Source organism: Talpa europaea (genome assembly GCF_964194135.1).
Source record: "Talpa europaea genome assembly, chromosome: 1".
Taxonomy (NCBI): domain Eukaryota; kingdom Metazoa; phylum Chordata; class Mammalia; order Eulipotyphla; family Talpidae; genus Talpa; species Talpa europaea.
This window is the reverse complement of record NC_140073.1, coordinates 115,698,470-115,724,221: the sequence shown is the minus strand read 5'-3', so window position 1 is coordinate 115,724,221 and position 25,752 is coordinate 115,698,470. Positions and strand designations below refer to the sequence as shown.

Here is a 25,752-nt window from a genome sequence, read left to right as displayed (position 1 = left end):
ATTTCATGCAACTGAGATGGATTGCCCCACCTTCAATATAACACTGATGTGTAATTCAATTAATTAAATGCTAGTTCTGCTTTAAATACAAGTTAACATTTAGCATAGAAGATCCATCATGCTGTCATACTGGTTATCACCAAATAGTTCCCTTTTCTCTTTGATAATGCTCACCCAGCGTTTTCTGAAATGTAGCTTTCAGAACCTCAGAATTGTGAGCTTGAGGTGATTACCTGGACTTTGCTCTGAAAAGAAATAACATTCTATATTATTTGAGAGACACCTATGGAATCATTTTATGTGATGATTTATTTATTTATGTCATGAATTTTTATTGGCCTTTTTAATATCATTTGAAAGGATAGACTCACTAAAGGAATAGTTAGGTTATTAGTTACAGTTTTATAATTTAATCCATTTAAGTCAACAAAATGCCCTCAATGCACTTTGAAACTAAAAACACCACCAATGTCTTTTTAATACAGATAGTTGTAGAAGGGGGTATGCATTAACATTTGTAAATGTTGGGGAGATTATGGAATGTCTGTATTTGTAACATAACAGGATAGAGTTATTAAATTTGCAGATGTAATTAAAAATATGAATTTGAATACATTCTCTTCAAGCTAGTTTTCTAAAGATCTAGGCATAGGATAGTTGTTTCCTGCATAAATTTCCATTTTTATAAATGCAATAAATTTTTATTAATTTGCACTATATTAATTAGGGATTGGTGATAATTCAGGTATAGACTGAATTGTACTTCTGTTTGGTCTAAATTCTTATTCAAAGATAATGCAAATGAATTTTGCAAATGAAATTGAAGTTTAGAGATACAGAATACCAACCGAACCAATTTTTTCAAAATTACTTAAGCACTTTATGGGTACTCATTAAAATTCAAATTATGATATAATAAAATAATTCTTACATATTTTAATAAATCACCTATGAATCTCTGATAATTATCAAAAAAGATCATTTAACTAAAAGTGTTTTTTTTTCCTTTCTTTAAATATTTCACTATGGTCTTCACCCAAATTAGTCTACATTAACAATGTTTTTTCTGAAATATAACATTCAATTATATTCACTACTATTCTCTTTTTAAAACAAATCTTTGTGTGATTTGGTTAACATTTTTCTGAAAGTTTTCTGAGTCATTAGATATGTCTAAATTTCATATTCCAGACCAAACAGACATTGAGGTAGGATTTATCCAACTCAGTCATCTATTCTAATTAAGCTAACCAAATAATCAATATAACGCTAATTGTTCTGACCTGAGGCTATCTCAATAGACAAGGGATTGAGCCACTGTATATAAAATTGTTTTTCAAATAATCAAGCAGTAAGTCTGTTGAATCTATTTATTCCATACTGAGATTGATCAAACAATCAAATGCCAAAAACTAACTGTAATCCAGCTTCAGTTCACTGCCTCTGGTCATAGAAGGAAATCAATAATCTGGAGAAAGTAAAATATACTGGTTTGAGTATGATCACTCCTGATATAAAAATCCTCACTCTATTAGTCACCTAGTATCCTCAGAATTCAGGTTTCTATCCTCTTATGCTTATCTTTAGCACAGTTCTACCTTTAGTCCCTTTGCTTTTCAGCTTTCAGCCGCAGTGACATACTCTTACTTCCTTTAACCTGTCAGGCACTTTCTACCACTCCACTTTTGTTCTAGTCAGTACTCCTCATTCAGGTCTCACCTCTAAAGTCTCTTCTTCAGAGGAGCATTTCTAATCGCCTGATTTAAATTAGCTCTAGTCCCAATAATAGTTTACAATACCCAATAATTTTTCTCTATGAAATGTATGATACTTAATACATCTTTGTTTAAGTAACTGTTTAATACCTGTTTGCAAGTCACATACACACACTAGGTTTTTGACTCCACATGGATAGAACCAAGTCCCTTTTGTCTCTTGCATTCTCCTTGGTATATAACACAGTGACTCTCTATTTCCTGAATGAGTAAGTGGTTCCAAAAGAGGATTTTGGAACTCTACTTTGTGACAACTCAAGGATTGATTGAGAATTACCTAATCAATGAACACTACATATGCCCTTAAAGTTTACATTCCCAAACCAGATTATCCTAAAGAAATGAAGATCATCTTTTATCATAGTCTAAGGGAAAAGTGTCCATTCTGTTTTGGCTCTGTCCTGGTGAAGGCTGTTTGATCCCTACATTTGAGATTTGTTTTATGGCCCTGTAGTATAGTAGTTAAGAGCCATCTTTTTATCCTTGACTTGAATCCAGGGTCTCTCATTTATGACAGTGTGATACTGGAAAATTATTTAACTTTTCTGAGTCTCTGTGAACTTGGGCTTATAATACTTGCCTCACATGGTTTTATGAGATATTGTCTGTAAAGCATTTAGCACAATTCCTGCTACACAGCAAGCAATAAATGATAATTGTCACTATTTTTTATTATTGAATTCAGAGTAGTTTTTGTAACCGACTTTGTGTTTGCAGTCTTCCTGACTCCTGTGTTCTTTCTATGGCTCTGCATTCCTCAGCTCTTTTAAATGATAAGTGAGATGTTATAATTGGCCTTGGAGCAGGAGCTTAAAGTAGATCCTTTATTTCACACAATCATGGCTACCTCTTTACTCTCTGTGCAACATTATCAAATATTCTTCCAGGGTTCAAAGACCTCATGTCCAGTTATTTTATGAGATTACTTTGTCAACACTGAAGAGTATTTTAACATTTAAGGTATTATTGTACTTTAGTAACAGTATGGTTCCTCTTTGATAGTTGTGTTGTGTATGTATTTTTAATTATTTTTCCTTTGCATTTTTCACGTCCCTTGATCTCTGTTTTATTTCACTCTTGTATATCCAGACTTTCTGGCGGTCTCTTTTTGAAATCTTCTGACTTTTTTGGCCACATATTATCTATTAAATATACTGTTTGTTAAGTTTTTTCCCTCACAATAGGTTTTCTCCTTTCTGTACTTACTTCTTCAGGAATCTCGTCCATCCCCAGTGATTCATCTATCATCTTATCATGTGGTCCTCAAACTAAACCTTTAAATATAGCAATGTTCAATGACTGAGCAAGGGAGAATGAATCAGCAAATGGTTCAAAAATGATGGTAGGGAAATACCAACCTAGGGAGAATTTGGGAAAGAGTGCTTTTCAAAAAAGAAGTGAGACTTTAGCAGGGCCATTTACAGTGAATTAGTTCAACTAAATAAAAAAGCTGTTCTTGATTTTATGTCTTAGTGCATTGGTGTCGTGATGATGTCTGTTTCATTGGATTGAGGTAAACCAGATTAGAATAGAGAGAGAAAACAGAGATGCAGATACAATTAATTTAGCTAATTAGTCTGTGAAAGGAGCAGAGAGATAGGGTAAAGTGTTAGTGAGAGTCTATAGTTTGGTGGTATGTTTTATTTTGGGTTGGGAAAATCCGAGCTTATTAAAACACCGATTATAGGGATTTGTTTAAGGGGCATTGAATATAAATGTAGGGAGAGATGGGATAGTAGACTGGGAAAGGCAAAAAGAACATATTAAGACAAGGAAAGATAGAGAAATGTCTTAATGGAGGAATAGCTCCTTATCTATTAAAAAAAATAATAAACTTTGGGTTTGGGTTTATTATGTCCCTGAAATTTAAAATCTGTGTTTTAAAAAAACTCCGCTACTCCATGTCTCGCTATGTAAGAACTTTCCAGTTAATCTCTTGTCTTTTTTTTCCTTCTGGTAGGTCTTTGCTGCTACAAATTGTTCTAGAACAAAAGCTATCAGTGGTTTCTCATTACCTACTTAATTTAGTATGCTATTTTTAACTACCTTCCCACTACGTAATATTTAAGGACTAAATAATACGGCACTTGCCTTTCTAATCTTGTCTTCTATTCCTACTCTATAAACACCCACATTTCACTCAACTGGATTATTTACATTTTCCTAAACATAAATTATTTTTTCCCAGACATTTTTTTCCTATCAGCACCATCTCCTTATTGTGAGTATATGTCTCTTGCCTTTGAAATCCTTTCTATTATTGAAGGTCCACCTCAAGTTTCTTTACTTTCTCCAATTTTATTACCATCTTATTAAATCTGGAGCAGGCTTTTATTGCCTAACAACCAGAAATATGCTTAGGAGGACATATAATTACAATATATCCATAATCACACATTAGAGTTAATGTTAGGAGTTGATTACTTAGGAGTTAATGTTAAATGTCTCCTTTAATTCAATTAAAGTATGTTTTTAAAAACAAAATCATTGGGCCTCCCCTGGTGGCTCAGTGGTTGAGCGCTGGGCTGCGAAGCTGCCTGCAGCCTCTGTAGCGCAGGTTCCATCCCCGGCCACTGGCGAGGGTCCCACATGCGCACAGACCTCTCCTGCCAGCCCGCTGCTCCCCTCAGCAGTGTGCTTGGGTCCTTCTGCCTGCTCTGCTCCCCGCTCTGGCTCTGGTGAATTCTCTCACCCTCCCGTGCTTCTGACTGTACCCAGTGCTTGTATGTATGTATTTATGTATGTATAAATAAATAAATTAATAAATCTTTAAAAAGAAAATCTTACACCTGCAAATAAACCTTTAAAAAAAAATAAAAACAAAATCATTGCTAGTTATTAAAGGAAGAAAAATAATCATTTAAAATAACTAATGCTGGGCCTCCCCGGTGGCGCAGCGGTTGAGCGCTGGGCTGCGAAGCTGCCCCCGGCCTCTGCGGCGCTGGTTCGATCCCCTGCTGCTCCCCGGCCACCGGAGGAGGGTCCCACATGGTGCACAGACCTCTCCTGCTGCCCGCTGCTCCCCTCAGCAGTGTACTTCAGTCTTTCTGCCTGCTCTGCTCCCTGCTCTGGCTCTGGTGAATTCTCTCACCCTCCCGCGCTTCTGACTGTACCCAGTGCTTGTATAAACCAACCAACCAAGCAAACAAATAAATAAATAAGACATGCCTCTAGAAAATTAAAAAAAAAAAAAAAGTAAAATATCTAATGCTTATTTTCGCATCATGGGTGACAAGATACTGCTCAAATAAATTATGGATCCCTTCTACAATGGAATACATATATACGAACACTTAAAAAATTGGAAGTTTTTAATTCCTCATTTACAAATCTCTAAAACCTATTGATGGGAACGGGGGTCAGAAGAGAATACAGAAGAAAGGGAGCACCATGGACCATGGTGGAGGAATACAGATGTTTTGGTGGTGGATGTGATGTAGTAACAACACCTAAAGGGGATGAGGTAATCATATATCTTTAAATCATATACAGTGAGGTAAACCAATGTTACCTCAATAATAATAATAAAAATACATGATAAAATTAAGATGGAAGAAAGGTAAAACACACACATAATGTATTTATTTACTTGGGAAGCATCTGGCAGGGTACACTAATAGTAACAATTATTTGCTGAGTTTGAGATGTAGAGTTTTCACTGTGTATACTCTTTTATGCTCCTGAACTTTGAATCAAAGTTCATGGTTGATTCAAAGATTACAAATCTCTCAAATAATATATCTTTTAGATAAGACAATCATTCTTTCTCATTCTTTAATAGGATTTGATTTTGATCCCTTTTTGTCTCTTGCCTGGATGCTTGTATAGCCTTCTTTTGTACTATGCCTCACCCCAACCTCCACACCATGCATACATAGCTTGTTTCAAAGCACTGCTATTATTTTCTATACAAAATAAATGTCAAAATCCTTGCAATGGCCATTTGCTGTTTCTTGCACCCAAAATGCTTTTCTCTTAAATAGCTACCTGGTTAACTCCTTCCCATCATTCAGGCCTCTGCAAATGCCCCAGCACAGCAAAATCCACCCTACTTATCTTTCCTTATTTTATAACAGTACCACATAACACATTCATAAATGTATCATTTATCATTTAACACTAACATATATATACATGAATTTATATTACATATCTTTATACATGAGTTTATATTATATACCTTTGTCCTCATTAGAATATAAGTTTCACTAGATCTGTATTCCATAACATTTATAATGATGTCTGAAACAGAGTAAATGTTCAATAAATATTTTCTGAATGAAAACATGAACTATTAGCATTAAGCTCTTGCTTCTAAAATGTTTTCCTTACTCTGTCATATATTTTGCTTTCATGTGACAACTCTTTATTGAGTGTGCACCATGTAATAAGTGTTTCAGAAAACTCAGAGCTGAGTAAGACAGAGTACACACTGACCATCTTGTATATTATATGAACAACCTTTGTTGTAACTCTCATTGGTGAGTACAGAGTCTGAAATTAGAATTATAATTAGCATTCCCTGATTATAGTGAAATAGTTTTGTATTTATGGGTGAATCTTAAGTTGTAGACATTTTAGTTTAATCTCTAGTGGACCAATCCTCTTACATGTGAGGAAGATGGATCAGATTAATCAGAAGGTTCTAATGTATTCTAGTAACAGCCTTAATATGACTCAGGTTGGCTAAGTGATTACTGAAAAATGTACTGTTTCATTGTTTTAGTTTTACTTGTATGTTTTGAAAAGGATATGATATTAATCTTCACATCAACATATTTTACTTAATTCTGAATTATAAAATGTTTGCTGGATTTTAAAAATTGGTTCAGGACTTTTAGGTATGAGATTTGCAAAGAGCTGTTTTGTAGAAGAGGTTTTCAAATGGGTAATGATAATTACTAAAGCCATTCTTCAATTTTCTGATCATGGCACTTTCAAAGTCACTTTACCACTCTTGTCTACATAAGGATATTATATATCAACTATAAAGGAACACGATGCAAGCTCTAATTTTAGATTTATTTTGTGTCATTTATGTAAATTTCTCTTATATGGAATGGAAGTAAACGTAATACCTTCTAGACTTATTAAAAATTAATGTGTACAAGCCTGGGACCCTAATTTTAAAGACCATCGGAAGACCTGAATAAGTTAGTTGTAGAGTCACAGCTTTAATGCAGAGACTTGAATTATATTGCGTTACTTATCATTGTGTTGCAAAAATCACTCTTAGAAAGCACACAATGATAATCGATTTCCCCACTGAACAATAGCACCACTCTCAAACACTTTAGAAAGTTAGGATGTAACTGTGAAATCACTATGAAATCACTATAAAGTCTGAAATATTCTTCTTTAAATTTCAAGGTAGCTGAGAAGTATTACTAAAATTTCCAGTTTAATAATAAATATGAAACAAATTTGAGAGAAGTGGAGAATTCCTGCATTTAAATACTCTGGGGGAAAATCATAAATTACTCAAGAATATTAAGTGATCATTAATAAATCCTTAATGTTTCATAATGTATTATAAAAATAAAGGATGATATCCATGGGTTTTATAAAAATTCTAAGATTTAGAAGTTCATACGGGATTAGGTCCCCGTATGCATAGTTCCTTAAGAAAATTATGTATTTTTGTTAATTATAAATGTTCCCATTATTTCATACTCAAGATTATGATAATGTACAGAATACTAATTGTTCCACTTTGGGCATAATAACTCAGGGGATATAGCTTACCAGATCCATTCTGTGTGGAGTTCATGATTTGCTGATCTTATGACTTGGGAGAGAAGTTAATGTTTTTCCAGGGTTCATTTACAGCTTCAGTTGAACTTTAATGCACATACTGGGAGTTTACATACACAGTTATCATTACATTGACTCAGATAATGACCTTCAACCCAAAAGACAAAGTAAATACACCTTTCAAAAATTGAAATGTAGTATGAAATAGAGATATAAATCATTTTATTTTCTTAGGGTCAGCATCTCAGATACTTTTCGTTGAACTCTTTAAATTATGGTGACTGTAAAGAAATTGTGACATTTAATAAACCAATTTCATTATTCATTATCTGTGTTGGAAATTCATACAAACCTACTTGCATTAATTTGGTCAGGGGAAATCTTATGCAAAAATACAATCACTATAATTTATTGTATTCATGAATAGAATTAAGAAATTAATATTCTGAAATGAACTTTACCTTGACACATACATAAATTTTTTAAAAGAAGATAATTTTTAATTATGGTCTAATTTTTAAAAAAGGAGAGAACAGGAAGAGAAAGAGCAAAAGTCACCAAATGAAATTGTCACTCATATTACAGTTGATTTAGTCTAGCTCAAATAGCTGTCTCTTTCATGCCTTTATCTAACCAATACTGAATTGGAAATACAGAGTATAGTTGGATGTCCAGAGTAAGAATCTCAGATTTCTGGGAATCACCTACAATTAATAATACTCCTTCACATAATTGAAATATAAAATCCATTAGAAAAATGAGGCTAAATTCTGTGCATATGAAACTCTAGAATAAACAATTTTTGAAAGAAACCAATTTTGTTAAAAAATCACTTTTTCCTGTATTCCCAATGATTTTAAACTCAAACTGCAGTGTTTTTCTAATTCATCATGTAAATTCTGTCATAGCTGTTAAATCCACTTGTAGTTTCTTCATGTTTCAATGTGTAAAGTAATTGCATCAATGACTCATGCACCAGAAACAGGGACATCAAAATTCTTACCCGCTAATAGGCTACATCTGGAGATTTAACTTAATGCCATTAAAGATCTTAGCATTTTAGGAAATAAGTTAATTTGCCTACATGGAAATTTTTTGATAATCTGAATGAACATATATGTAACTCTGGTATATTCAAATAGTAGCATTTTAAAGAAGCTTCAGCCTAGTTATGTCTTGTGATATTTGACAGAATCCAAATTAGGCCCAAAGAATTAGCAGGCTAAAATGTGCATTATTTTCTTCCTAGAGATCCTCCACTTTTCTCTTTTGAAATTTAGAAATATCTACAGTTGATGGGTGGGTTTTTCACATATATATTCTAAAGCCATTCAAAATATGAAATGTAATAGCTAGAAGATTTCTGGCCTTGCAGAAATCCAGAGGACACCACTCTAATTGAATTAACTTTGAATGGTCCTCCTTTCTCCACTTTTGGCCTCCACTGGAGGAATGCAATTTGGTGCCCCTACACAGCCCGTAGCAACCAGGAGTGCTTCACTTAGCTACAAATTACAAGTCAGCAAAGAAATTGTGACTTTTTAGGCTTAAAATCTGACAATGGCTATAATTTCGTCTCACCTTTCTTTTCAACAAATTCCAGTAGATGAGGACTGCACAAAGTGAATGTCAAAGCCAGTAGCATGTCCCTACTGATATTGCAGACCTTGTAATACAATTATCAGCAGAAAGACTTAGTAGTGACCTTTGGATTAAGTATCCAAGGCTTTTCTTGGGTACATCTTATCTTTCTTATGTTGTAGCTTTTTCTCTGACCATGTGTGACCTTGTCAATACAGTAAGAATATGCCAAAAACAAATAAGTTAAAATAATCGTGTATGTTAAAGCAATGATTTAAGTTAGTATTTTACTATTACTCAGTAATCTTTAGTTTGTTTTCTAATATGTTTAGCTATAGTATCCTAAGGGTCATACTTTTACCTCAAATAATTATTGAAGGTTAATATAATTTAATATAGGATCATAGTGAATATATTATTGAATATAGGACTATAGGACTATATGGAACAGAGGATAAATCTGTAATGTAAAAACATCTCACTTCACAACCACTTTCTATACAAGATTCTTACAAACAGAACTTTTTGAGCTTTTTTTAAAAAAAAAGTGTATAATATCATATGTTTTCTGTTTTACAGGAGATGATTTTCAAGGTAGCAGAGTGTAGCAATTTTTCCCTGTTGTTCCATTTATATCTGTGTGTTCTCGTAATGCTGAAAAGCCGATGTGTCCATGGAATATTGCGTAATTCTGTGAACCTCAGGACATCACTGTCCTACCCACTGTAGTTTCCTTGGCTGGAAATTCCTTCTCCTCCGCATTGCCACGTCACAGCTTCGCCCCTGCAGCAGGACCCAACTCTGAAGTCTCTTTCTTGGGGAGCTTCCCTCATCCCCTCCAATGAGAAGAGATTCGTCCCTCCTCTGATTTCCTTATTTCTTTGCTGCTTTTTACGTTTCTATTCTCCACTCTGGATTACTATTGAATTGTCTTATCTTCCCACCACCGTTCTTATATGAAGGGTCTTTGTTTTTAATCTTTCATAATATGTAGCACATGACAACTGGTAAATAATTCCTTGTGGAATAATCAGAGCTTCCCCTTGTTAATCTGTTTTTATGGTAGTTCATTTGACATCTGTTTTATTTGGCATTTCAGTGTAAAGAGTTTTTCTGAAAACTAACTGACCTGTTTCCCATATCACACTGAAATCTAAAGTCTTGGGAAGAAAAACAGATGCCAGTAATTTTAATGATGTACTTTCTTTAATTAAGGGAACAGTTCCAATTACTTTTTAAAATGCAAAAAGATCGCTTCTCTTGGTAAATAAGTAGTTGAGTACTTTGGAGAGAGTGCATTGCCTTTCCCCAGCTACTTTGTGAGTTTGTGCATGGACTCCTCATTCTGTACAACACAAACACAATTCAACGTCATTTTCTAAGATGCTAGCCACCTCTCTGAAGTCCAAAATAGAAATAGGATAAAAACCAGAAATAGAAGCACAGTGAATTTTATAATTTCCCATTATTATGTTTTTATTTTTAGTACAGTGTATTATTTCAGTCTTTACTTTCTTTTGTTTGGAGCAGTGGGTTCATGAGAAATGTAGAGAATCTGGGAAAATGAAGACCTTTAATAACAAAGATGGACATGAATAGAAGAAAAACTTCAACTTGCCATTTCCTGTCAAAACTGTTCCTCTGCCAGTAGGTGGGCATGTAACTATTGGAGTGAACTCTCAGAAAAGTACCTAGATATGAATGAATGCTTGAGTGGAGATTAGTATGGTTCTTTGGGCAAGGTAACTCTTTTATTCTGGCAATTCTTGTCAAGAGATTCCTTTGGTCACTGCCAGTTTGGGACACACAAATATTTGGCAGGAAGCAGAGAGCAAGTCATTAGCACTAGACAAATTTGTATCTGTTGATTATTCATTGGAATAGAGCGTGAGCCTGTTTGGTCAACGAAATCTCTTAGAAGTGATACAAAAGCCATCGTTAATTGGACTTGAGTGTGTTCCCCAGCTCATGTGTTTTCTGGCTCTTGTCTTATTTTTTTCACTCCTCAATTAAGGTAATTTCTAGATAATAATAAATCACTAGGTTAATCTTGTTCTGTTTAGCAGTATCTCAGTTTCATTTGAAGATATGCCCAGTGTTTAGAAGCTGTAGACACTGCCTCAGATACAGTACTGAGGATAGCAAAGCATTACTACCAAGAATACCAAAAGAGAATTAGAAAGATACCAAATGTAAGTCCTGCTGTCTTAATTTCACGATTTTTTCCCAAACAGAAGTCAGCAGAAGCTAAGAACCCTTCTTGTACTTCTTTCCATGCCTCAGAACTCAAAAGGAAAGTGTATTGTGGTTATGGAGAGTTCTTTCCATCTTGGCAACCAGTGAGGTGTCATTTAGCTAGATCTTTGTACCAAGTGTTAATTGATGCTGTTACTTTCTACAGTGATGCCAGGGAATAGTAATGAGAAAATGACACTACGCTTATCTTGTTCTAGGAAGTTTTCTAAAGCAACATTGCACTGTTCAGTATACTTGGAAGGATGGTTTATTAGTAGGTCTCCTTATATCTTGTAGAAATTGTTATATACCTAAAAAGTGGTTCTTTCTTAGCTATGCTCTAGAGGGATCTGGCCTACAGTATTATGTTAGTATATTTCCCATGAATTAAGTAGATATTCCCTACTAATAGAAACTTCTGCTAAAATAAAAACTTTCACTGAGTCGTTAAAAGAATTGTGCTTTCTTTGTAATTTTCCATTTCTAATAAAATGTTGACAGTATAAATACATGTGTGTATGATGTGTAGGCTGTTAGTTAAATAGGGGTATACATATAAACATTTTCAGATCTACAGAATGACTGCTACACCTACCTGTGTGACTTTTCATAAGTTATGTAAATTCTCTGCATCTGGTTTTCTGTTGGTAAACTACTCACTCATAGTAATACCTACCTCACAGGGTATTATAAGCAACAAATAAGCTAATACATTTAATGTGTTTAGAACTGTATTTGGCACAGGTTCAATAATATTCGTTGCTATTATTACTTCACAATATCAATTTTTAAATTATCAGGTTTATGCTTTCTTTCTTAGATATATTTATATCTACCCTACTACAGTAACTGGATTTTTCTTTCTTTCTTAGTTAGTAATAACTAAAGTCCTTAAAGTAGTGTTATATTCTTCTCCTCCCTTGTAATTGTATGTTGTTTTTTTTAGCTTGACAAAGAACAAAATGAGAAGTCCTTGAGAAAGCCAACTAAGTGCAATGAGAAGTCCCTAATGAACTAAAAAGATATTTATGAAAAAATATTCAGGAAGTTAGGGAGTGTGACTATCAGTTCAAGGCTATAGCTCTTGGGTGATCAGAGTTATATGCTGAAAATCTTCAGGTGAAATACAGAATTAAAACCTGGTAACTCCTGTCCAATTTCACTTTTCTCTCCCTCCTTACACACACACACACCCCCCATCTGTACTCTGCTTGCTGGGAAAAACAGATAGAAACATTAGTATGATCATTTCAAATACATGGATACATAAGGAAAACTGATATAAAAAAGTTATTGGCAGCACTCCCACTGCCCACCTGTGACTATGCAGGTGCTTCTTTTCACCAACTCTCTCTCCCTCTGCAGGGCAGCAGCCTCCTGCCTGCCCGTGACCTGTATCATGCCGGGTCTTCTTTTCATTGACCTCCCTCAGTGGAGGCCGCTCTCCTCAAGGCCACCCGCCTGCAACCATGCAGGCCTCTCTCAGCAAACCTGTCCCTTTCCCTTTCCCTAATAAACCTGCTCTTTAAATTAAAAAAAAAAAAAAAAAAGTTATTACTTTGGAAGTCCTCTAATAACTTGTTTTACATGATAAGTTTATCATCCATTTCACCTTTATATCTATGCTAATATGCTAAATAATACATGTTTTACTCCTTTTTTTTTTTTTTTTACCAAATGCATGTTTATACTCACAGGGTCTAATCAAAATAAAATTAAAATGAATATACTTAGATTCTTTTGCTAAATGTGTATTAGGAGATGCCAAAAAACAAAATCCTTTCTCTTTAAGCAGAGGGGAATTTCCCAAATATTAGTAAATTGGCTGTTTTCTTCTTTTGCTGTAATTTGTTTTTGTCTTGAAAATCTTAAATAGTCTCTTATCTTGATCTCTTTTCTTCCTTTTGATCTAGTATTAAAATTATAGTTTTACCTTTGCTTTGTGGATAAGTGAATGTAACACTAACTATTTTGACTTCACAGTCACTTCTGAGAGCAGAAGCAAGGAGAGTTTCGACCTCCTTTTTAGTTTACATTATGGCTGACCTGGACTCATCAAAATGATGCATGAAGTGCATGTAGGTGACTCCAAAGTGTAGATCCATTTCCACTCACTAGCAAGTTGCTTTGTCACATCAGTTGCTCTTTTTAGCTGAAGGGAAACAATTTGGAATTGTTGTAGAAAGACATGCCTGGGTAGAACACACAAAGCAACTTGCTGCTGGCCAAATGTTTTAAAAGTAACCCTAACAGGCCATGCTGGGAAGACACTGATGGCAAAGCTTGCCTTTGTCACAGTTTTTCCCTGGCCCTGTCATCCACTTAGACGGTGTCTGGTTTTTAAAGACATCGAGTCTTCTGTGTTGTGTGGAAGGTTTCCGTACGCAAAAACTTCCTTAGATACTGGTCTATCACTTCATTAAATGCCAGAAGCATAGTTGAGTGCTGAGTTGTAAATGTCTGTGGTGCCTATGATTGGGTGTATTTTTTTCCTGCATGATCATCCATTGTGTTTGTAAGTAGCAAAAAATGAGCCTGATTTGTTCTCCTTTGTAGAGCCAGGCCGAGGCCCACTACAAAGGAAGTAAACATGCCAAGAAGGTCAAAGCACTAGAGGCAACGAAAAATAAACCCAAAATGGTTTCTTCCAAGGACAGCGCAAAGGCTAATCCCAGCTGCTCCATCACTCCAATCACAGGCAACAGCTCTGACAAATCAGGTCAATGACACTTTTTGTTCTTTGCATTCTTTGTGCTGTTCCTTGTCCTCTGCCCCACCCCATTCTCCTCTCCTCAGCTGCTGCATGTGACTTTCCATGATTTGTTTTTATAATATTAATATGTTTCCTTCACAGCAAGGGTTGTATGTTTGCATGGTATCTAAGCATTTGATCTGTTACCATCCCATGTTGTTAAATATATACATGTAAGTATATATGTGTGTGTGTGTGTGTGTGTGTGTGTAAATGTAGCTAGAGATAATAAGTATTTATGCATGAAAATAAGTAGAGGCTATATTGTGTTCAGATTCCAAAAATCAAGCAATGGATCTAAAATATTGGCTTTATTTTTCCTTTATTCATCTTATGTTTGTTTTTTACTATAAACTTTTTTAGTGAAGGAACTATTAAACTTGTTTACTGATGAATTGTTTTTATTCTCTTACCCCTACAAAGGGGAGTGAAGGATCTAAAAGGTGAAGTTACTTAAATGCGAAGCATTTTTAAAGCAACCTGGTGATGAGTTCAATAATAAAATATTTTGATTTTTTGAGATCTTCATAGAATTCCCCTTAGAATTACAAATAGCCAAAAATTTTAAGGGAAATATTTATAGAAATTATGAATTGACTAACAGAAGAACTTTATATAGATGGAATTGGGCTTCTAAAGGAGCTATCTCTTAAGAAGACTTTGTATTTCATCAGTTTCATCATCTCCATGAATTTACAGTATTTCCTTATAGGCTCATACGAAATGATTCAGTGGAAAGAGAAAAAATTCATTTTTCTAGCATGTATATCATGAAAGTGATGTTGAACAGATTTTAACACATACACATCTACCATTCAGGGCATAAGAGAGATAAGTCATCTTGTTTCAGTGACTAATTTAGGAGCAATGTCCACTAAAGGAGACTAAAAGAATACATCCTTTCACTTATGTTTGACTCTCTCTAATGACCTCTGTTGTTGGAAACATGTACACGAAATTCTCACTCTTTCCCACTATCCATTTTGGTGTAGAATTTGAGTAGGAGATGTAAACATACTTTCCTTTGTATAAGGAAAGGCCCTCCAGGGTCTTTGGAGAAGAGCAATCCCTTTATTTAAGCGGAAGACTCAGAAAAGCTTAGGCAAAGAGACTATGGAAGATGTGATAGAATCATGTTATCTGATGAACAGATAATAAATATTGGAGTATTGTATCACCCTTCTTCCTTTCGAGAGAACAAAGACTTTCTATGTTTTTCTGTGTCTTTCTGACAGAAAGTCTCTGTTCTGTTATCTAATATTTAACCCATATCCATGAGATATTAAGGTCAAATGCTATATTTTGGTTTATAAAATAGCAAACAGAAGGGAGCTCCACATTGTGGCAATTATTTGCTGAAGGTGTTTGGAGAAACAGGATCCATCATCTCCTGAGTTCGTGGTTTAATTTTTTACAGGCTATTTTCTCTGTGAAACAATACTCTGTCAAATGTTTCGTTACCTGAATTATATTCTTTATTCACATAACTGGTCATAAGCAAAATGATAAAACAGTGGAGATTGGTATCAGTCCATTCTTTCAGCTTATTTTATAACTTCAGCTAATAGTACAATTGGTAGTTCCTGAAATTGTTCCAACATCACTGTATGTGTGCTCAGTGCTCCTCAGGACCTCCCCTGGTGGCGCAGAGGTTGAGCGCTGGGCTGTGAGGCTGCTGGCAGCCTCTGCAGGCCAATTCGTTCCCAGGCCGCTGGCGAGGGTCCCACCAAAAAAAAAAAAAAAAAAAGAATAGAATCAATATTTTAATTAAATGGAGAAACAAAGGCGTGGAAGAAAAGGAAAAGGTGGCAGAGGTGGGGAGGGGAGTCAAAGATTAGGAGATAAACCCCAGGAAAGAGCAGTATAAAAATAGAAATGCAAATTAAGATGCCTAAGTCACAAACACAGCATGCTTATACCTACACCCAATGAGCATATATTAAAATGAAAGTTTAACTCATCAAGGCTTTTATTCTGACTCTCCACTGCTAGAGAAAGCTCAGTGAAAGAGATTGCCTAAGCAGGTGTTTGCCTAGTGAGCAATCAGAACACAGCAGAGTCAAGTGTAGCAGTGGTATAAACTAAGAAAGGAAACTGAGATCTAGAGGAACCCTAAAGGATAAAAGTGGAAATGAGGAATAATGCCTCAGTCAAATCTCTTCTTTAGTAACTACATGCAGGTTTTTAACCCTTCATCCTTTCTTTGCCACTTCCCTGTCCCTGTAGCTAAGTACCTGAGGTTCAACAGTATTGACCTCACTCACCATTTCACTGTCCAGACTTGGATTAGAAGTAACAAAACCTATCAGTAATTTGGGGTTACCTCATTTTCCATGTTTCCTTATTCAAAAATCTCTATGAATTATTTGGTAAACCATTGGCTGGATCACTCAAATTGTTTTTTTATAACTTCTCACTTCATATAAATAAATACTAAAGTATTTTAATTGTCCTATTATATCCACAAAAGCAGTACCAAAGCTGTTGAAAGATAGTACTATTTAAGGATAAAGTGGGCTGCATTTGCTAAATAGATATATGTTCTTTTGTCACCTTCAATTGATATGTCAGTTTCTCAACAAGAATTCCCACATATGTTTTGTAGAATTTTCAAGTTGGAAAATTAGAAGATTTGTCCAGATGGGAGATCTGGTCTAAATAATGTAATTCATAGCCTATTGTTAACCACCTATTTCTAAATCCTTAAAAAGCTCCCACAATTTTATCAGAATCAGAGTCTTTATTAGTAATAGATTATTATTTCATTTAAAGCTCTGTATTAGGAGAACAGAAGACATGAAAAACCACTCCTTCATAAATGATCTAGGTGGGATGTGGAGAGGAAGGTGGAGGGCAGAGATATGGTGCCTCTGGAATTTAATTGACTGAAATGTCTTATTTTATTTTAATTTTTTAAAGATTTATTTATTTATTTATTTATACAAGCACTGGGTACAGTCAGAAGCACAGGAGGGTGAGAGAATTCACCACAGCCAGAGCGGAGAGCAGAACAGGCAGACTGATGAAATACACTGCTGAGGGGAACAGCGGGTGGCAGGAGAGGTCTGTGCGCCATGTGGGACCCTCGGCTGGAGGCCGGGGATTGAACCGGCGCTGCAGACGCTGCGGGCAGCTTTGCAACCCAGTGCTCAACCGCTGTGCCACTGGGGAGGCCCTGAAATGTCTTATTTTAGACAACATTTCCTCTAAGGAGTCAAACAGACATTAGAGTAACAGTCACAGTGAGAAGTCATGGTTGACTGGCAATTCTTATGAGCCTGAAATTCCTGAGCTTTGGTCTTTTTTCTTCTGAATGAAGAGCTCCTGTCAAGTGGGCTTTGTCTGTTTCTATGTGATTCTTAGACACTTGAATGAAAAGTGAAATGTTAGTTATTACAGTTGATGTCTCAGCTACCAGATTTTAAATGTCCAGACGTTCACAGCATTCAATTCAATTTCCACACTCATGTTTTAGCATCAATAACTTAGCCTCAGAGAATTTGTTTAATGGGTGCAAATCCTGAGAGAGAGGAAATAGCCAGATGTTAAGAAGAGAACTTCTGGGAGAGTCACCCCTGGAATTCATTGAACATCAGACTAGTGTCGTGTGTGATTGTAGAGAATTTGACAAGGATCATGGGGTCCACAGATAATCTTTCTCTGCTCTTCAAGAGTACAGATTATTTCTTTTAAGAAATAGCCTAAAAATCTTCTAAGAACTTAGGGCCTCCCTGATGGCACAGGGGTTAAAATCAGCACTATCGAGATATTGCCAGCCACTTCTTTTTTTTTTTTTTTTTAAAGATTTATTTATTTTTATACCAGAGCTGGGGTATAGGCCAGAGGCGTGGGAGGGTGAGAGGATTCACCAGAGACAGAGCGGGGAGCAGAAATACACTGCTGAGGGGAGCAGCGGGCACAACAGGAAAGGCCTGCCACGCTGTGTGGGATCCTTGCCAGCCAGCCGGGATCGAACCCGCACTGCAGAGGCTGCAGACAGCTTCACAGCGCAGCGCTCAACCGCCTGCACCACCAGGGAGGCCCAATTGCCAGCCACTTCTGCATGAGTTTGATTCCCAGCCAGGGAGCTGACCCCCATGGCGCAGCAGACCCCTTCTGTCTTACCCGCTGCTTCCCTTAGCAATGTATCTCAGTAGATCTGCCTGTTCTACTTCCCACTCTGTCTCTGGTGAATCCTCTCATCCCCCCCACCTCTGGCCTACACCCCAATTCTTCTATGCATAAATAAATAAAAATATCTTTTTAAAAAAAAAGAACTAGAAAAGTCTTCTTATCTGATCATTTGGTATTTGGAACAAGTTTTTTTTCTTTCTTACATAAATTTGGAGCCATAAATTTGGCTCATGTTATATCCAGATCTGTGCAATACAAAGAGATTTGTTATAATATGGAGCTATCACATGTAAGTTTTCAGGTATAAATTATATATATGGAGTTATCAGATATAAATTTTCAGGGTATAATAGCAAGCTTTTTTCATTCTCTCAGTTTAGTAAACAAAATGACTTTAAATCACACTAGCAGGAATTTCATTTATTATGAGAAGTTCTAACCACATGATTGAAAAAAATTAAGCATGTTTCATTAAAGACAGTTAAGTGAGAATAGCTGTCCCATTAACTTCTTAGAAGTTGGGGTAGAATTAACTGTAAAATCCAAAGTAATGGTTTTAAGGTCTCGTAGGACCTATTCAAACTTTTAATGATGCCTCAGTGGGAGTTCAAAACATGGTAGGAGGGAAGAGAAATGTACTTAGGGAGAATTGAGGTCAAAACACAGCAAGCATTAGGCAGCTTCAGGAAGATGGCTAGAACCCATTGACCAGACACTGTCCCCAAATTTCTCTCTGGAGTTCAAATGCCATAATGCCATATGATAGTAAACTTCCCTGTGATAATATTTTCCATACATCAAATTGAATGCTCTTTTGTGACAGGTTCAAAATTTACAGAACCTTCCAAAAACCTTATTTCTTGAAAATCATAAGATCTTGTGATATTCAGCTTAATGGTAAAATATTATGATAATCACCTAATGGTAAAATATTGTGATAATCACTTAATGCTCTTCAGCATGAGATTTTTTTTTAATTAATTTGATGTCAAGATGGGGAAAATATATTTCTAGTTCATAGTATCTAAAGCTATTTAGAGCTAAACAACCTTTAATCAGTTGCTGTCTAAACAGATGAAAGCAGATGGAATGATTCAAAATGCTATAGATATATTTATAAATGCAATTAAGAACAAAAAATGATAGAACCAGCATGCTCTGCTTGAAATATAACCACAGGAACATTGAAATTTATTCAGTTTACAAAATCCAGTCACATATATGTTTTTGAATAGCCTTCTCAACAACTCTGTTATAAGTATGGCTGAAATTAGTATATTTTTTTATTAGTTCATGCAACAAATTTAATATCAACAGTGTTTATTATCTATACTAAATATTACAGTATATCTGCATATTTTGTCAGATACTGGGATGCAGCAATGAACACAAAGATAATTTTTCTCACCCTCATAGAGCTCCCAATCTAGTACTGTTATTATCTGTAGAATTTAATTATAATAGCACAAAACTATACAAGTTATAGATCTTTTAAAGGACAAATTTTGAACAAATACTCTCGTTTCAAGTAAATGACAAATGTTTTCAAAGTTACATACAGCTTGACAATTGTGGACATTTCCTGTCCAGAGCCAAATCTTTTCACTCAAAATGGAGACTAACACTGGCAACTGCATCACCACCATGACCAAAGCCTTGAACTGTCCCTTAAAGGGAATATAGTTGAATTGTCCTGAACACTGTCCACATTTGCAATAGCATTTTTTGACTCATTCAGTTTAAAAGATTCCCACTGGGGGCAGGGAGATTGTTTTGTTTATCCCCATACCCATCATAGAGACTATGAGATGACCATCTCAGAAAAAGACATAAGAAGGAAGGAAAGAGGAAAAAGTATTCCATCCAAAATAGCTCATTTTAATCGCTAGTGCATTGCACTTTTGCATGGTGGCAATTTCTCAGATGTGAATCTAGAGCCATTATTAACTAATCGATCTGTATGATTTGTCTGGAAAGCTGTTTATGATCAGCTTTTTATAGTCACCTTGTTGCCTTATATTAGGGCATTTTCAATTTTATCAGAGTTTTTCTGCTTAGGATACAAATGGACCCTCGCCTCATCATTTTTATGGGGTCTTCTGCGTGTTTCATTGTTTTTATGTCTTCTTACAAAATAGGACACGTTTTCCAAATGACAACTCGTTTTCACTGACTCTGGCAGGACTCCATTGATTAGCCTGCAAGGTCTTTGAAACTGCCTCTTTACCCCTTTCCGTCTCCAACTACAGGACCTTGTGCTGTTGAATAGAAGAAAATAATGGTTTTCTGCTTTGGCAGCACTTGTCACTTATAGACAAGTGTCATCATAAATTTGCCATCCATCTATCCAAATCCAGGAGACCAAGATTTAGTATCCCTCATAAAGTAATAGATTAACTATATGACAAACATCTTAAGTCTGAAATTCTGGGGTACAATCATGTAGAACATAAATTGAGTTCCATCTGTCTAAAGTGAACAGAACATTATACTAAGGCTCATATTTTCATGAAATGTACATATATCATTAGGACTTTCAAAATCAATTTAAAAAATGAAATTGCCTCCATCTTTGTTCATGTACCTTGGATTTGACAGTAGCCTCCTGCTATGCAAGGCTGAAGATTCTTAGGTAGTGAAGTGTTTGTCATCCTTTAAAAACGAACTTCTGAAACTTTCAAGCATGTTTTATTGCTTCAAAATAATACTGAGCATTTATTGTTAGTTTTTACACTTCAAATAGTTTTTTCTTAAGGTTTCTCTGAGAAAGTAAACCAAAAGTTGAGTCTGACTTATAATTTACTAGATATATTACAAACCATTAAAAAAATCAGACCTTGGAGATATCCTTGTTAAGTCATATATTAAAATGTTTATTGTTTAACTGGTATCCATCTTGATTACATTTATTTACAACCTCCTTTCTGCAAGAAAAAGATACTTGAATATAAAAGGGTTTTATATGTGTATTGAATAATTTTTTAAATGTACAATTGTAAACTGTCTTGAAATTGAAACAAAGGTTACTACTTACATTTTTATGTCATTCCACTTACTTGCTTCAGGAAGAATTCTCTTATAGTGACAGTTTTTTCTGAAATGGATGGATGATCAAACAGAACAACTCAATAAGTATCTGTAGATCCAGTGTATAAAGCACTTTAATACTAGACATTTTGGGGGATTGCAGGCATAATTCTGATGCTGCTTACTAAAGTCTAATGCAAGACAATTTTAACTTTACAGTATATATCTTAAAGTTTTGTTCATAGAAATATTTCTAATATTTTTCTCTTCCCTATTTTTTCTGAGAGTCCAGTTTACTATTATGGACACCAGACATAGTATGACTTGATGCTCTCATTTCTGTAGAACAGCACTATCCAATAAAATATTCTGTGGTAATGAGAATAGTCTACAATATGTTTTCAACATGAGTGCCATGAGCCACACATAACTAGACAGCACTTGATGGACTGGACTGCTGAAGACCTGACTATTCAATTTTAAGTAGCAGCGCATTGCTAGTAGCTGTTGTACTAGATAGCACTGTCATTCTCTTTGCTATTTTTGACCTAGCTATGATTTCAGAGAAGGCATTAAATTCTCCAATCAAATAGGAATCGTGCCCTCCCTACATCACATCAATGTTGTATGAATCAAATGAATGATTTGCAAAATGTAAAGCATAATAAAAAATACCTAGTATTTTTTTTACAGTTTGGAGAGGAGGGGGTTAATCCTCTGGTGGTTTTTTTGTTTTTTTGGGTTTTTTTTTTTGGCTTTCCCTTCTTGCTGCTATCATTTAGAGATTACAACTGCCACTTAGGTTGTCCAGCTATTGTCATCTTCCATATTACTGTACTTACTAAATAGTATATCCTAGAAAATCAGACTCATGCTCATTAGACTGACATGCAAAAAACAATTCTAACAACAATGCTAGTAATTAACATGTAAATGAATAATTAAATGCCTGACATTACGCTAAACATTTTATATATGTTATCTTATTTAATAACTGTAACAATCATTTGATGGATACTACAAAGTAAGAACTAGAAGGGGAAATAATGACTCAGAGTCATTCAGACACCTACATAAAATGTAATTTCAAGGCCAGAGTCTTACCTGGGAAGCACTACATGCTACCTTTAGAGGAAAATCCCAGGACCAGATGCTTTCACTAATGAGTTTTATCACACCTTCAAACAAGGCCTAATATTTATCCTTCTCAAGCTCTTCCAAAGAACTGAGGAAAAGGGAGTGCTTACAAACACCTATTATGAAGCCAACACTGCTCTGATAACAAAAGCAGACAAAGACATCACACACACACACACACACACACACACACACAGAGAACCTACAAAACAATATTCCTGATGAACATAGATGCAAAGATACTCAGTGATATCTTAGCAAACCAAATTCAGCAATACATTAAAAGATTTATATTTCATGACCTAGTGAGATTTAATCCATGGATGCAAAAATGGATCAACATTCAAAAATTGATCAAAATATTGGAAGGTAATCCACCACATCAACAAAAGGAAGGTTAAAAACTCATACTATGATGACAGTAGATGCAAATAAAGCATTGGATAGAAGGAATGAGGATAGCAGGAAATTACCTAAACATGAAAGGGTAATATATGACAGACGCACAGCTAACGCCATACTAAATTATGAGAAATTGAAAGCTTCCTTGTATAAGACAAAGAAGTTCACTTTCACCACTACCATTTAACATAGTGGAAGTCTTAGTAGAGCAATTTGGCCAGAGAAAGATAAAAAGGAATCCAAATTGGGAAAGAATAAGTAAAATTATAACTATTTGCAAATGACATATATAGAAAATCCTAAGTATTCTGCTAAATAAAAAAAAAAACTATTAGAAACAATAAATCAGTACTGTAAAATGATAGGTTAAAAAATAATTTTACAAAAATCCATTGCATTCCTATATGCAAACAACATCATTGATGAGAAAGAAATCAATCACATTTATTAATGCAGCAAAAAAAGTATTTAATACCTAGGAATAAACTAAACAAAGGAAGTGAAGGATCTGTACAATGAAAACTAAAGACATTGTTAAAATAAATAGAAGACCCAAAGAAATGGAAAGATATTCTCTGCTCATGAATGGGAAGAATTAGCATTGTTAAAAATAGCCATCTTGCCCAAGATATTATACAGATTCAATGTAATCCCTATCAAAATTTCATTGGCATATTTCAAAGATAGAAAAAACATTAGTGAAGTTTTATGGAACCATTAAAGACCCCAAATAGCTAAAGTAATCCTGACAATATGGAGGAAGAACAGAGATCTCTCACAACCAGGCTTCAGACTATCCTACAAAGCAATAGTAATCAAAACAATATGATATTGGAACAAAACTAGGCACAGAGACGAAAGAAAAGAATTGTGCGCCCAGAAATAAACACACTCTTATATCAACAGTTAATCTGGAGGGCCTCCCTGGTGGCCTAGGCATTAAATCTCAGCACTATCACTATTAACATCTGAGTTTGATCCCCATCCAGAGAGCTAACCACATGGTGAAGCAGACATCTCCTGTCTCACCCACTGCTCCCCTTAGCAGTGTATATCAGTAAATCTGCCTGTTCTGCTCCCCACTCTGTCTCAGGTGATTCCTCTCACCTCCCACACCTCTGGCCTACACCCCAGTTCTTCTATACAAAAAAAAATTTTTTTAATATTTTTTAAATATATTTTTAACAATAGTTAATAGGTATTTTTAAAAAACACAGTTAATCTGCAGTGGAGACACAGGTATACATTTGCAAGAAGTAAAGTCTCTTCAACAAATGGTATTTGAAAATTGGACAGCCACTTGAAAAGAATGAAACTAGACTTCCATATATTCAAAAATTAACTCAAAATGGATTAATGACTGGATGTAAGACTTGAAACCATAAAATACATAGAAGGTGAAACACACCACAAAGTTGGCTTCAGCGATGTCTTTGTGGACTCAAGTCCAACAGTAAGGAAAAAACAAAACAAAAATAAACAAATGGGTTTACATCAAAGTAATAAAATTCTACAGAGCAAAAGAAACTATTATTAAAATGAAAAGACAGCCTACTGAATAGGAGAAAATGTTTGCACATCATACATCAGACAAGTGACTAATACCTAAAATATACAAATTCAAAAACAACAATCAAATCAAAAAATAGACATAAGCACTAAATAGACAGTTATCCAAAGAAGATACACAGATGGCCAGCTGGCACCTAAAAAATATGCTCATCATCATTTATCATTAGGAAAATGCACATTGAAACTACAATGAGATACCATCACACACCTGAGAGAATGGACAAGAAAAAAAACAAGATTTCAGGGTGTAGAGACAAAAGAACACTTGTATACTTATGGTGGGAATATTGACTGATCAATCCCCTATGGAAAACAATATGGACGTTTCTCAAAATACTGAAAATATTGGGTTGTCAGAAAAGTCATGATGCATGAAAAGCATAGAAGAAATACTTCATGACATTTCCAATAACCCAGTAAATCTACCATACAATCCAGTAATTCCACTCCTAGGTATCTACCTAAAGAATGTACAACACTAAGAAGGGTATGTTCATTGCAGCACTATTTACAATAGCTTAGTTATGGAAACAACCTGTGTTGATGAGTGAATTAAGGAGCTATCACACACACACACGCACACACACAATGAAATACTACTCATCAACAACGTGTGTGTATATATATATGTAAGTATATATGTATAAAAGTGCATATGTATATATACATATATATATATGCTATCATTTATAGCAACATGGCTGGAACTAGGGGGACTTATGCTAGGCAAAATAAGCCAAAAGGAGACAGAAAAGTACCAGGTGGTTTCACTCATACGTGAAATATAGAGAAACAGATCAAAGGGTCAGACAAAACCAAACCAATAATTCTAGAAATCAGACTATAAAAGTGAGGCCACCAGAGGGGGAGAAGGAAGGTGGAGAGGAAAGCTGAGAGAAGGTCCAGTGGACTGTAGTGGAAGACTGTGTGTCCCTTGGCAGTAGAATAATATGCATCTGGATGGGTGTGATCCTGTACCTCTGAATCATATACAGTGTTGTAAACCAGTTTCCTTAAAACAAAAAAAGTTAAATTAAAAAATAAGAATAGTAAAACTAGCAACAGCAAATGTTGGTGAGGATGTGGAGAAAAAGGAACTCTCCTGCACTGTTGGTGGGAGTGCAAACTGGTCCAACCACTGTGGAGAGCTGTGTGGAGATCTTGACCTATAAACTGAGAGCTTCCATATGATCCAGCAATTCCACTCCTAGGTATTTACCCAAAGGACACAGAAACATCAATTCCAAAGAGCACCTGCACCCCTATGTTTATAGCAGCACTATTTACAATAGCTAAGCTTTGGAAACAGCCCAAATGCCCAAAAATAGATGACTGGATGAAGAAGATGTGGAACATATACACCGCGGAATATTACTCAGCATT

General features: G+C 35.1%; 1 protein-coding gene across 4 annotated transcripts in view; it reads left to right on the top strand.

Annotated features, from left to right (window-relative positions):
* ZNF385B (zinc finger protein 385B) overlaps nt 1–25,752 on the top strand; it is a gene marked incomplete at both ends in the record, with an annotated part of 271,533 nt that overhangs the window by 220,424 nt on the left and 25,357 nt on the right. For all 4 annotated transcript variants that reach the window (XM_084250567.1, XM_084250570.1, XM_084250568.1 and 1 more), the window contains one exon: nt 13,902–14,064. In XM_084250567.1, the coding sequence (XP_084106693.1) occupies nt 13,902–14,064 (163 nt within the window). The remainder of the gene's footprint in view (nt 1–13,901; nt 14,065–25,752) is intronic.